The 13702-nt window shown below is 36.0% G+C and overlaps 1 protein-coding gene across 3 annotated transcripts; it reads left to right on the top strand.

The window, feature by feature from the left end:
- Window positions 1-1623: 1623 nt before the first annotated feature.
- LOC103705013 lies at window positions 1624-8096 on the top strand. Of its 3 annotated transcripts, XR_003385254.2 has the most exons (6): window positions 1624-1752; window positions 5082-5502; window positions 5591-5707; window positions 5807-5925; window positions 7635-7692; window positions 7769-8096. XR_003385254.2 is itself a non-coding variant. In XM_008788578.3 (5 exons), the coding sequence occupies exons 2-4, from the start codon at window positions 5131-5133 to the stop codon at window positions 5882-5884; spliced, it is 567 nt and encodes a 188-aa protein (XP_008786800.2). In that variant the 5' UTR covers window positions 1624-1752; window positions 5082-5130; the 3' UTR covers window positions 5885-5925; window positions 7769-8096. The 3 variants fall into 3 exon arrangements, 2 of the variants coding, with proteins under 2 accessions (XP_008786800.2, XP_008786799.2); XM_008788578.3 differs by lacking the exon at window positions 7635-7692; XM_008788577.3 differs by lacking the exons at window positions 7635-7692; window positions 7769-8096 and having other exon boundaries at window positions 5807-6003.
- The last annotated feature ends 5606 nt before the right edge of the window (window positions 8097-13702 follow it).

Raw genomic sequence — 13702 nt, forward strand, 5'->3', positions numbered from 1 at the left:
ATTCGTTCATGCAGGTTGTGGTGGTGTGCCCTTTGAGGAGATACCCCATTGTATACATAATGTGTTCATGTATATACATGCTTGGTTAGTCATCATCAATTGAATTGTTGAGAAAGTATATGCCATGGCTTCTAAAGCTCCAATGAAGGTGCCTTTCAATTTCACGATTTTTTCTCTCGTATGGTTTGCTTGGTGGAATCGCTATCCGATCTGTCGTTACTTAGGTGTTGCTGGTGTGACGTACTCACACGGAGATAGAGTTGTCATACTGGTGGGGCTCTGCCACGGGTGGAGAGGGTATAAGTAAAAAATGTTCTACCTGCATCAAACATTCTCCAACGGAAAGAGGCCAGTGGGGATTGCTACACGGGTGGGATTCTCCTCAACCCCCATCTTCTCTTTTTTTATAGCAAAAAATAAAATAAAATATACAATAATGAATGCCATACGCAACAAAAACGGATTGAGGGGAAGACTAACTAGAACCTAAACATCTTGTACCTCAATACAAAGGGTTGTTTTCAATTTGCATTGGCTACATGCACGAGCAACTCACACATCCACCTCTAAGGGCATAGTTGAGCAGTTCAATTGACTATGTATATGTTAGATAGGACACTAGAGGAGGGCATACACAGACATAAGCGAGCGCGAGCGCAGAAAAAATATAGCTATGTGCAGAGACAATATAACCATGTAAAAGAACTATTATAAATGAGTGTAAATTCTATGTCAGTACAGGACTAAAAATTAAATGCTAATCATCAAAGAGCCGAGTGTTAAAATTTGGTAACAAAAAGGAATGGATATTAACTTCCTCTAGTATATAACAGATCACCCAACTCAGATCACTTGCCATGTATTACGATTAGCACATTAGCCATATTTTCGAGTAAATTAGCCATAAAGATATCAAAAGGCACAACCATCCGCAACTCGCATATTACATGGACTTTCATTTTTAGCATTCTATGGGCTGGGAAACATGCTATCAAGGCAACATGGCACCAGGAAACATGTGGGTGGAAAAATGCTCAAGGCAATATCCAAAAAAAAAAAGAAAAAAAAGCATGAAACAATCCCGCGAGGAGGGAGGATAGATTGAATGCTGATTAGGTTGCTTCTTTTGCTGTCGAGAGATTTCATGGATATGGTTCGAGATTGTACCTAAATCTTTATGCCATGTATTGTATCTTGACTCAGTTGGTTGCACTCACGCCATATTAACGTGAGCGGCTGGTTTAAAAAAAAAAAAACAAGAAAAAAAAGGGAAAAAAAGAAAAGTAAGGAGGATAGAAGAGAGTTTTGTTTTGACAGTGGAACAGATATCTCAAGCAGAATCAAGTGCAATGGTACAATCTATTATTGTTTGAGAACAACTCGGCTGAGTGCAAAGTTTTAAAACTCAAAAGGAAAGCAAAAAAATTCAAATAATTTGAATATTGGAGATTGATCGATGAAGGGCTTCAGGTGAGCGAACTAAACATTCGGACGGTCAGTGATCGACTTACTCGATCAAAAAGCCGTCGCCGATCGTCTGATGACTCTAATCCCCAACGGGTCTCTGTGTCCCGAATCACGACATGATGCGAGCCTCCTGCATCCCGCCAATAAAATGCTATCCGCCTCGTTGCCACTCTTGCCTCCCCACTTATTCCCTCGAACCTCTATTTGCTCCCGGCTCTCTTCGCGTCGCCCTCTGCCTGCTCTTCGACCTCTCCTCGGATCCGGGGCTCTTCGATCATTGCGTAGGTATGCGTTATCTTCTCCTTCTCTCTCGCTCTTCGATTTTTTTTTCTTCCGGTGTCTGTGGAGTTTGATGCGTTTTATTTCTTCTTTCACGTATTTTTGTGTATGCACTTCTATTCTATATTTTTTGGATTTTTTTTGGGATGTGATGTGGGAATTTAATGGTTCTGCTGGTTGTTTGATGGAGATGAAAGTGGGATTTTCTTCAGATCTGAATTTCTGGCGGTTGTTCAGGAAATCTGGTGTTAGGTTTTGGTATTTATGATCGCTAGAGGCTGTTGTTTGCGAGTTTTTGTTTTGTTTCTTTGAATTTAATGTCTATAGTAATGATGTCGAAACGATTGAGGTAGGCGTTGGAGTTCGATCCAATGATTCTATGCTGAGAAACAACTAAATTTTTAACTATTACAGATTCAACTTTGTATTATCTTGTAATGTTAGTCAGGTTTATCTGTTACTCTCTGTTCCCCCCCCCCCCCCGCAAATCTGCATATTTTATTTTACTTTTTCTGTTCGGCTTTAGATGGTACCTATGTTTATTTGTAGTGTCTGTGAATGATCGTTATACTATCATTTTTCTTGTCCAAAAGCGATTGTTGCTTGATTATGATGCTCTTTTTTTTTATTATTCTTCATTTTTCTGTTGTGCTTGAATTTTGATCAACCAGATCAAAGGGAAATTAGAGCCATGATAAATCTTCTTCCATCTTTCACGGTTGACTTTGGTGTAAGAACGATATTTCCTGCAACAAAACTTTTGATTTAGAATGATTGTTGCAGTGTTCCTTCGCATGCACGGTCAGAGATGCAGCAGTTTGCATTGCTTCATGCTGAAAACAATGCACAATATTTGTGTTCAGAGCTGTTTTGTCGAACTTCCTTTCATATGTTGTTCATGTTATATAACTTGCCTTTTCTTCTATTTTTGTGAATAATGCGTTCCTTGTATCAATATGTTCATTCATGATAGATGTTGTATTCATTTTTTTCATACTTGCTCACTTTTATGTCGCTGACCTCCTTTGATGTGGCCTTTTTTTATTAAAGTTGTTCGAGTTTACTCTTCTCTTTTGATACTGTCATCCTGCAGACTTTTGCAATTTGAACCCCCTTGACCCATTCAGGGAAAAGAAAAAAGAAAAGGTTTTGCATCTCTTTGCTCTTGAGGTTTATGTGGTACTGTGATTTACCTTTCAGTTATGTAATGAGGTGGCAGTCTTTCGCTTAGTCTTGTAGGCGTTAGTTTTAGAAACTGGCAGTGTAAATTGCTTGAGTAAAGGTTCAAAATGCCCCGAGAAGTTGGAAAGGCCAAATTATGTATCTGGATAGAAAAAACAATTAGATGACCTGGTTCAACTCAACAACGTTAAATTTTCATTGATGCAAAAAACATTCTTTAGCAATTCTCTGCTATCATCATGTAGTCTACCAGGTAAATGTTGCCTCTTACTGAACATGAGCATGGTTTTTTTACTTATGCTTGTTTGAACATTAGCTAGGACAAGTGTGATGGTTAAGACAACTGACAACGATTGATTTTGTTTTCTGATCATCACTTTAGCATTTGAGTTCTGTAAACCTTGATATTCCATTGTTGAATTTGGGGCTGCAATAGAGGACATAGAAAGTGTAGCAATTCATAGGTCAAATTGTGAGTGATTCTTAGGTTTGAAATTCAGTGATTGGAAAAACATAAAAAGTTGTAAATGTGGCACGCGAGAGGGCTGACTTCTTTCCTTTTTCTTTGTACATGAAAAAGGAAAAACATATTCTATATGAACAGTTATAATTTATGGTATCTATATGAACAGTTATAATTTATGGTTCGTGATTCAAGAGAAATTCAGGACAATATAGGAGAGAAGTAAGCCAACAAATTAGGTATGATGAGGATGAATTTAGTTATTTAAAAGGAGTAATTTTAGGGGCATTCAAATGATTTTAAAACCCTATTATATAGACCTATTCAAGAATTTATACTTAAGAAATATGAATTAACCAATATTTTTGTATGTTACAACTTACAAATACTGCACCATTGGCAAGAGCAGCAGAAGGGGGTAGGTTTAAGATATAATAGGTGGAGGTGAGCATTTGATGACTCCAAACTAGACTTGTCTGCTAACATTGTTTAGCATGATATCTCCTGTAGGCATTTCCAAAGATACAATTCATTCATTTAGAGAAAAGGACAAGATATTGAGAAAGCCGAAACTATTCACAAGAAATAGACCTAAATGGTGCTCACAACAATAGGATAATCTAACGTATATCTTAATGAATCATGGTCCGGTAACTTACAAATGAAGATACAAAGAATGAAACACAGTAACAGATTATAGAAAAAAGGATGCACCTCAACAAGTCCACACCTATGTGGATACAATTTAGCACAGCTCAGCTCAAGTCAATGTCTATCCACTACCAGAGATCCATGGAGAACATGTTGATAGCCACAAATCTAAGGGCTAGTGACAAGTCTTCACCCTGTATGCAACTAGATGCTTGAGCAAAATATATAATAATAAAAAAGCTTGTTAGATTGATGCATGCCATGCTAATGCAACAAAAAGAATTAATAATGGCAGTGATTTTCTTTCTTTAGTTTCTTAACCAGCCCTTAGCTCTTATAGATACCTTTAAGTAATTGTTCAGTGGTCTAGACTACCAACTTTATAAGCAGTACATTAGATTTAAAAATATTATGATACACTACTACAATAACAACTTCTCTCAGCATACCGGAGGTCTGCATTACATATAGAGCACATAGTAGTCAGATTATGGATATCATAGACAGAGAACGATATGAGATACGCGTTAAGTTATCAAGACAACTGAAGCCCCAACAACAATTGGGTAAAGTTGTTGCTGATGCCCCAGAAAAGACCACTGACCCACCTTTTAGTGATGTGGTAAAATAATAGTTTCCTCAGTCCTCACATCTGCCTAAAAGCCTAGAGCTCAAATCCACATTCACATATATAAGAGCAAAGAAATGTCCAAGCATACTGATAGGCAACTGTGTCGAACTTGAGAATTCCTTTTAAAACATTGAAATGAATAGCTAGCCTTAGTTCTGGAAATGTCAGAAAAGGGCATAGGATAGAAGGCAAATAGTTGTTGGGTTGCATTAGGGACATGCAAAGATTGCTAATGTGGCTCCACTATCAAATGAACACCATCCAACATATGCTGTGGAGAGTGGTATCAGCAAGGTGGTGGTTCTCATGACTTGTTTTTCTATATTTAGATTGCTTTCCATTGCTTAGACCTTAATCTTCTGCTCTGGAAACAACAATGCTGTACTTACGGGTAATTTTTGTTTGCAGCCTTCAATTTCCAGCTTAACATCATTGAAATAGAAGCAGAAGCAAAGTGATGGCTACACTGGTTTCCCTATGCGCTTCTAATCTTCTTACTGTAAGAAATAAAAGCACGCGTAGGTATATCGGACTGAGGCCGGTAATTCAACTCAGATGCTCACCTCTATCTCTTAGTCATACAAGAAGCCAAAGTCATCTTGGTCGGCAATCAAGCATACTGCTACATAGGCTTGTTGTGTTGGCTATTACTAAAGGTTCTACAAAATCAAGCCAATCTGATGAAAAGATTCCCTCTTGGGCTAGACCTGATTCTGATGAACCTCCTCCTTGGGCTCGGGATGAAGGCAATGACAGCACTTCTCCACAAACAATAGCGATACCCTTTTATGTTTATTTAGTTGCATCAGCTGTGACGGCTATAGCAGCAGTATATTTTCTACATCATCCTCATTCAAGTCGTTCCACGAATCACTCACATTCTAGGTGCTAACAGGATTTTTTTTTTTAATTTACAGGTAGGTTCTGTGTTTGAATATGTTAATCAGAAACCTGTTTTTGGGGTCCTGAGCTCTGACAGCGTGTTTTATGCACCATTGCTTGGATTCTTTGCTTTTACTGGAATACCCACATCAGTAAGTTGTGATTTTACTTTCATTTTTGTCTTGTGTTTGCATGTGCTAATGGAATTTTAGCATTGATTTATGTTTATTTGCTTGAAATTTTGGCTGTAGGCCTTCTTGTGGTTTAAATCTGTACAAGCTGCCAATAAAGCATCTGAGGAGCAGGACCGCCGAGATGGCTATCGTTAATACTAATGATGAAGCAGCTTTTTTCCATGATCTTACACATTGTACATCTTTTAATAATTTTTTGTTAAATGCCCTTGTGCAATCTAATATTTTCTATCATATAAAATGGCTTTTCCACATGTTTTTTTTGCCAGCTAGCTTGTGTTAAAGATCAGTAATGCACTATGCATTTTGTCATTTAACAGAATGCTGGATTGCATTGCATCAAAAATAGAATTAGCCTGGGGTTAATAATAGTACTTAGTGAAAAGTATTAATGTAAAATTTACCTTTAATATGCCTGCTAATACTTTCATGCTATCCACTTTTACGTAAGAAGCAACACTAAACTTGATTCACAATAATTAGAACTTTGCTTTGGTCAATCATGAAAAATCGAAGTTGCACCTAAAAGATGCACTTTTTTCATGATCATCACCCATTAGAAAGGGTTGTCCTTGTGAGGTTTTTCAATGTTCTTCTGTATGATTTTCAAACAGAGGAACATTTGCATTCCACAAACTGTTCAATGGATGTTTTAAAAGTTCTTTCCTGAATGCTTGCCTGCTGAACTCAGAAGTATACTGTTACTTGGTAGTTTTCTTTATTAATTTTTTAAACTAACTCCAGATGGGCCTTTAATTGCAAACATGAGTTGCTAGAGGAAGCGTGAGGAGACTAATTGCTGCACCAAAGATCAACTCGGGACTAGAAATATTTTTATGGATGGTTGTATCCATGCTGAATTTACTAGAAAAATCTGATTGTGGATGTTAAGGGGCTGGATACGACGCTTAATTGAACGCTGGGGACTTCTCAGTTGTATTGACTAGTCCCTAGTAGTTTGGCTGCTGACATTTTAATTTGTGGCAGTATTTTCAGTACCGTGTGATGGTAACCAGATTATGTAGTGCGACCTTGGGTTCCAGTTTCCAAAAATGAGCAGGAACTTCATTTGTTTGAAAGCTTCTTCTTTAGATAAAAAACAATTTAATGGAGTCCTAGGAGTCCCACAAGGTTTTCGTAGTATATATGTTGTTTACTAGAGTTTGACTAGGAAGAATTCAAGTTTATGTGTAGGGCTCCTCGTTTATACTCCCCATTCAATTGTTAACCTTTTGTTATATAATCATTTACTTCTTTCTGACTTTTCCTGGCTGCAAGTTTTTTCTCTTTCTTCTTGTATAAGCATTCTCAAAATTCTTTGGATAAATCCTAGGCCCATGTAACACCATACATGTAATATTAATATAGACACATATTAAGGAGTTTATGTTCCTTTCTAAGATCTGTTTGCTTCTGTGATGGAAATAATGATGTTTCCAGAAGATGGGGAAACCTGTTTCTACAGTTGTAGTGCTTGTAACCTGATTTGCATAACCATGTGGAATTCAACATGGGGCCGGGGGAAAAATCAGGAATCATGTGTCATGGACTCAGCAACTAATAAGCCATCTTGTTGGTTTACTTTTCACGTATTTGACTAGCGTTGGTAGGGGAGCAGACTCCAAAGTATGTGTTGCTAATGTTGTAATTTTGTGAAATTCTGAACTCATCGTTATCCCATGATCATGTTTGTTGCTTCCACTTCATTTTCTTCATTCGGACTGCCTTTGTTGAAATGTATGAGTAATTTGTTTAAATAGGTTATCTGGTATAATAAGAAAATGTTGAGCAATATGCAAGTATGATGATCAAATGAAGCAACTATCTGGCATTGTTGATCAATTAACATTCTTGCAGTATTTCACTTAATTCTTGGTTCTGACAGAAAAGAAAATTATACCTGTTCTATGCAACTCCTAGTGGCATAGATGTGATGAGAATCTGTAAGACATTAAGATCGATCTACTTTTTTCTATTTTTTTTTTATAGCTGGTAAAGTTGACCAAGCTAAACTCTCAGGTGCGCTGTGAAAACTGGGTAAAGAGATGTGTGACTTTCTCATCTGCATGCCTCTTGACCCTGTTGATCAGATGGAAGAAGAAGAAGGATTCTTGAGTTCTCCTTGTTGAAGCTTATAATTTTGAAGGCTTCTCTGGATTTGTTCTAAGTTCTAATGATGATCTAGAGTTTCTTTAATCTTCTCATGGTAAAACTACCTTCTCTGCCTTCGTTGTCTTGTTTGCTTTCATGTTTTTATGCTCTTCGTTGCTATAAATTTGTCAATGTCGCATTTGAATAGACAACAAATTATTGAAACTACTTCTCAAAAGCGTAGCAGAGAACTCTATGCAATAGCGATGGGATGCATTCAGTTATAGAAGTCCTTAATGAAAGTAGAGGTTTCAGTTCCTTTAGGAAGTGACCATATCTTTCTTTCTTTCTTTTTTTCTTTTTTCTTTTGTACAACGGCAGTTCGCACCCTATGGGTGTAGATGTGGCCAACAAAATCAGAAAACAATAAAACAGATAAAAACCCGGCACTCTAGCACGCTCCAGCCAAACGAAGCCTCTAAAGTGGTGAGCTGCATAGGAGGCAACCTAATCCGCTGCACCATTCGCTTTCTGGTAGGTGTGTGTGGCCTTAAGGGTGCCATACTCCTGCTGTAATCTGCGAATGTCGAGCAACGGCCTATCCTCGCCAGCATAATCTTGACCCCGGATCCAATCGATCACCGTGGATGAGTCGCCTTCAAGAATGAGCCGATCCGCACCCAGTGTCTGTCGGGCAAAGGAGATGCCCTCCCAGACGGCTCTGAGCTCAGCAGACACCATCGATGACTAGAAAATCTGCTGACCCCTGCCGCCACATATATAGACTCATGATCTTGATGATGAATCTTACGCTGCTGACCATATCTTTAAGAGTTTGAACCAACTTCATTTCTCTATCAATCTGCAGGTGCATCATTTTGTGCTGCAGAACAGCCTTCACGCAGGCCTCTTCAATTTTTCATATGCTTCCTAGCCCGTCAGTTTTGACAGCACAGTATGCTTGTCCTTCGCCTTTCTTCTTTCTTCCCTTTCCAACTGATTTTCTCTCTTTCTGAAGGCTCTTCAGACAGTTAGAAGGGGACCTTGTAGATCCCATGCAGACCTCACAGGGGAAAGATCAATAAAGAGAAAAGATTGGATTTTGAGGACAAGGTGAATCAGTCGTGATGAAACAATCAGCCACTGGTGGCATCTTTAACAATCACCGAATTTAGCCAATCAATCCAACACTAAACTCGATTCTCTTCTTTTTGTCACGTCTTGGGGAGTTTGTCTTCAAAAATCGAGTCATTATAACAAGAAATGCGAGTAGACTGTGCTGGAAAATTCATTTTTGCTACTCATTTATTTTATAAGAAGTATAAGATATACTTCTAAGAGAAAAAAGTTAGAAAAATACCATTCGGTTCGAGGCACTCTATAGGTGGCCCTCCTTTTAGAATAGAATCTGTGCTGATCGTCTTAAGGAGAAAGTGAAATGGGGAATAGAAATAATGGAAGATTCTTACAATCTTCTTATCTTTGGTCGGTCAATTTAATGCTTACCCTATTATCTTCTGTTTATAGGTTTCAAATGGTGCAGTGCTTGCAGATGTGATGCATCTGCTCTTTATGAAGGTATATCCCTTTTCATAGCAAGAAGTCTTCATGAAAAAGAACGCATCTCTTGGTAGAATAATTACTATTTTCCAATAGATGCAAAGATGCATCTCTTCGAGACATCCCCACAAAAAAATCAGTAGAAAAAATAAAATATTTAAAATTTTGAATCATATATAAAATAAAGAACATAAATTGAGGTATAAAAACACGAATAGATTGACTAAGAGAATCTTTAATTAAAAGTGGCATTCTGAAAACAGAATTTCCCCCAAGAAGTCCTGTTCTTCTTCTAACAATCTTTCATGGTTGTTTGTGTGCAACTGCCACCTACCTGGAGCCTTTTTGTGGCATTCCAGTAAAACTAGGAGGATGAATTGGTATGTCGTCTTAGGCGAAAAACTTGTACTGTCTAAACTTTTGCCAATTGTAAAAAGATAAATCTCAAGAACCGTATCAACTCTCATTCCTCAGGTTTCTCATGCTATTGTTTGCCCTCCCGAGGGAAGGACCGCAACCTATTTTCTCTGGCCAAAACTTCAGCAAGATCCTGTCTCAATCTAACAACTATTTAGATGACTTCTCTTTTTGTCCCTCAAGATTTTGCTTTGTTAGAGCTGCTATCCATGAACTTTGATGAGTCATCTGATTTCTTGTTGCCATCTTGCAAGATTCATCAAACAAATTTGTTTCTCACAGCTGATTTCTGATTTCCATTCTTGACTTCATTCAACAATTTTAATTCCATCTATATGGTTGGCCTTCAAGTGTTAAGGTAGTTTTCATCAAGGTTTGATGAAGTATATTGTTGGTCTAATCGCCACAAGTCTACCTCTTAATTGCTGTCATTGGTAGGATCTGGGATCACTGCTTGGCCCCTCTCCTTGGTGCATGCGAAGAATGCATTGAAGAAAAATTCTCCGAGTTCGAATCCAAAAGGTGGCATTCCCGCGATCTTTCTAAACTAATCTCCTACAAATGGGTGCCATTCTCATCTCCTGCAAACCATTGCTTCTGTTTCATCCACAGCTTCTCATAGGAGGCCCATGGTTTAAACTTTAAATAATGCTCTTCCCTGCAGCATTAATTAGCACCAAACGCATGCGAATTACTTATCGATCACTGCCTATTCACATCCCAAAACATCATTTCATCTGCACCTTAAAAGACCGGCATAATTGAGATCTTTGAGTACTCCAACATGTGGTGCATTTTGTATTATTACTGGCCCAAAGCAGTCACTAACTGCCATCTTTATTTGGATGGTTCTTCTTATGTATTGTCTTTGGTTGATGTTTAAGGGGTCCAGTCCAATTTGATATGAAGGGCACGTATGAGAACTTCTAGGCAACAAATCCTCCTTTCTCTTTCTATATGGGTCTTGGATCAGACAATGTCTCAAGCAAGTAAAAAAAGAATGTTACCCACATTGAAATGGACAGCTAGCTTCATGAAATCATATTAGTAAACTACTAAAGCGCGACATATGATTAGAATTTGGGGTCATGAACCTTGTTCTCTCTTGCACGCAATTGACCGATCTTTTTCTTTCATCACCAAGGGCATATGATCTGATAATATCCCTAGCAATATGATTGGAGTAGCAAGAGGGTGATAATAGGCCTTCTTGATCTCATGATGGCCCCAACAATATGGCATGAATCGGTTGTTCATGGTTGTCTCCTAGCACTGTGGAGGATCCCCACATTGCCTACTCAAAAGCATAGCAAACATTCTTTTTGGGGCAGCATGCAGAAAATAAAGTTTCTTCCTGTCCATGCATGTGAGTTTCGACCAATATTGTCGGAAAAGATTAGTCGAAAACCAAGTAAAACTAGCAAGCCATTTACTTCTTTGAACTAGAATATTTTGGCGAGCTTGGTTATAAAGAAAAAAAAAGAAAAGAAAATAATATCACATTAATCTTAAGATTTTAGGAGATTAATCTTTTCCGAGAGGGTCCATTAGTCGAACAGTCATGATGGTTAGGACTTGAATCGTAGGTATGCCTATATATGACTGAGGCCCACAATCGAAGGCAAGATTGATCCCTAGTCAACTAGATGTAATTTCATCTTTTTCATAATCTAGTGAAGTATAAGCAAAGTTTCATGAACTAATGCCAGCTGTAATTCTCCCTTCTCCCTTGTCTAAGTTTCAATGATGCTCACATCAAGTAGATGAAGTTCTATCTTTCGGTAACTCGATGAAATATTAGTAAAGCTTCAATGACATTGGAACCAATTGGATATCTTTCCATCTTTTTCTTTTTCAATTTGTAGAGTGATAGCAAAAAATTGGTGATATTGATCTTATATATTAATGGATGCTATCCAAATTGTTATTTGCAGCTATAATAAAAATAACAAATATTATTGGTCTCGACTGGTTTTTGATTGAATTACTTTTGAATGAAGTTGTTTATCAGCTATAGTATTGATAAGTAATAAATGATAACAATGTTGTCACCATATTATATCATTTTATTTTATTTTATTTTATTTTTACTGAAAATGGAGATGTGAAATTGAAATGGGAAAGTCATTTTGATCCGAATGGCCTGGAAGGATTTGTGTTTTCGCAAATTGCTGGTGCTATCCAATTCGTTGTATATCAGGTATTCTGATATGTGCATCAACTGTTAAATACAACAAATATGTTACTTAGATACGGGTGTCATTATATTTGTGGCAAATAAAAATTTTTAATTCTCGTTATCAACATCCTTGAATTTCAATTTGATGGAGATTTACTAAAAATATCAAATAGCCATCATTTTACCATGCCCGCTTTAATAAAACTAAGCTAGTAAAAGCATAAAAGTTATGTTAATGAGAAAGTATTGATTATAATTGCCTTATCTAATTAATGAACTCCCACATTTAGTTGCTGCTCTTTTTCCGTACCTTCTATTTATTACTTAAGCAAGAGTTAATTAGTAAAGACATACTTCATTAAAAAGAGAATGTAAATAGAGCATTTTAAAGATGTATTTTTTATTAAGAACAGGAAACTAGCATATGCAATTCATATTCTATGATAATCAAAAGAAGGTACTATTATATTAGTTTATTTAATAATTATATTTCTTTTATATTTTTATTGAAATAAATGTAGAAACACCAAGGAAAATAGATAACTTAAAAATTAAAATATGATCAAAAAATTAGAATGAAAATAAAATTGTACATAAAATAAAAAAATAAATAAAACAAGAAAATACATAGAAGAAGAATGAAAATGGATCATTACAAAATATAGTAAATAATTAAAATGTAATAAAATAAACTAAATATTGAAATATAAAATACATAGATAGATAATTAAGGATGAGTGAGTTTATACTAGAGGTACAAAATAAAAACTCAGAAATTAATGTGAATAAATTGCAATCAACAAAATTAATTTAATACAATAGAATCAAATAAATTAAAAAAAAAACCAATTGTTATACTATATTAGAATTTCTAAAAAAATGATATAATAACTAAAAATATTAAAACTTGATATAAATCAGATAACATATGTTTTTTGGGAAAATAAAACTAAATGAAAAACATGACGACTAAATTCAAGAAATAGAATAAAATAAGAAATTATAAGCATAAAGTATAATAAAAAATAAACAAAGGGTAAAATTTTAAAAATATAAACAATAGTTAATAAAGCTAAAGAAAATGAAACATCTAAAATAATAAAAGATATAATAAATATAAAATGGTACGATAAAATTTTGAAAATAATATCTTCCATATTAACTCGATGTATTATACGGAGACCGATTGAATATTAATTTGTCGAGTTATTATTAGTAGATTTTGATGAATTTTTTTATGTACCTTCAATGGGTGCTCCGAACATCTTCCATGATGCATTTGTACGTTACTATTATTTTATTTTTCGATTTAAGTGGCAACTAGAGATTTGTGTAACACTCAAATATAGGTAAATGTCGTGCCATGTCGAACCATAAAATAGGGTGGAGGAGAGCATTTACGATGCCATGAAAGTCAAAAAAAAAAAAAGAAGTAATAAACCGAGAGTGATTTAACACTGTGTTGCTGCTCAATTTGGTTGCATTTGGCAATGGAACAAGAGGACATAAAAGTCATTTAATCCGTTAATTCACTCTTTCAGCCAATCACTTTGGAGCATCTTGATTAAACTACTTTTTTAAAAGGACAATTTATTACATAGCAAAGAAGAATGGAAGTTTAACCCATTTATTTTGATCAACTTATTCAGCATCCAAAACAAATCTTTGTCCCAAGCGACAGTTGGAGATTGGTGCAGCACAAGGAC

This window comes from Phoenix dactylifera, chromosome 12 (genome assembly GCF_009389715.1).
Source record: "Phoenix dactylifera cultivar Barhee BC4 chromosome 12, palm_55x_up_171113_PBpolish2nd_filt_p, whole genome shotgun sequence".
Taxonomy (NCBI): Eukaryota; Viridiplantae; Streptophyta; class Magnoliopsida; order Arecales; family Arecaceae; genus Phoenix; species Phoenix dactylifera.

Excerpts from the sequence above, each read along its gene's own strand:
- LOC103705013 (XM_008788578.3), top strand. The coding sequence starts at position 5,131 with ATGGCTACACTGGTTTCCCTATGCGCTTCTAATCTTCTTACTGTAAGA. Across the intron at positions 5,503-5,590 it reads CTGTGACGGCTATAGCAGCA|GTAGGTTCTGTGTTTGAATA; the intron begins GTATATTTTCTA and ends TTTAATTTACAG. Across the intron at positions 5,708-5,806 it reads TTACTGGAATACCCACATCA|GCCTTCTTGTGGTTTAAATC; the intron begins GTAAGTTGTGAT and ends TTTTGGCTGTAG.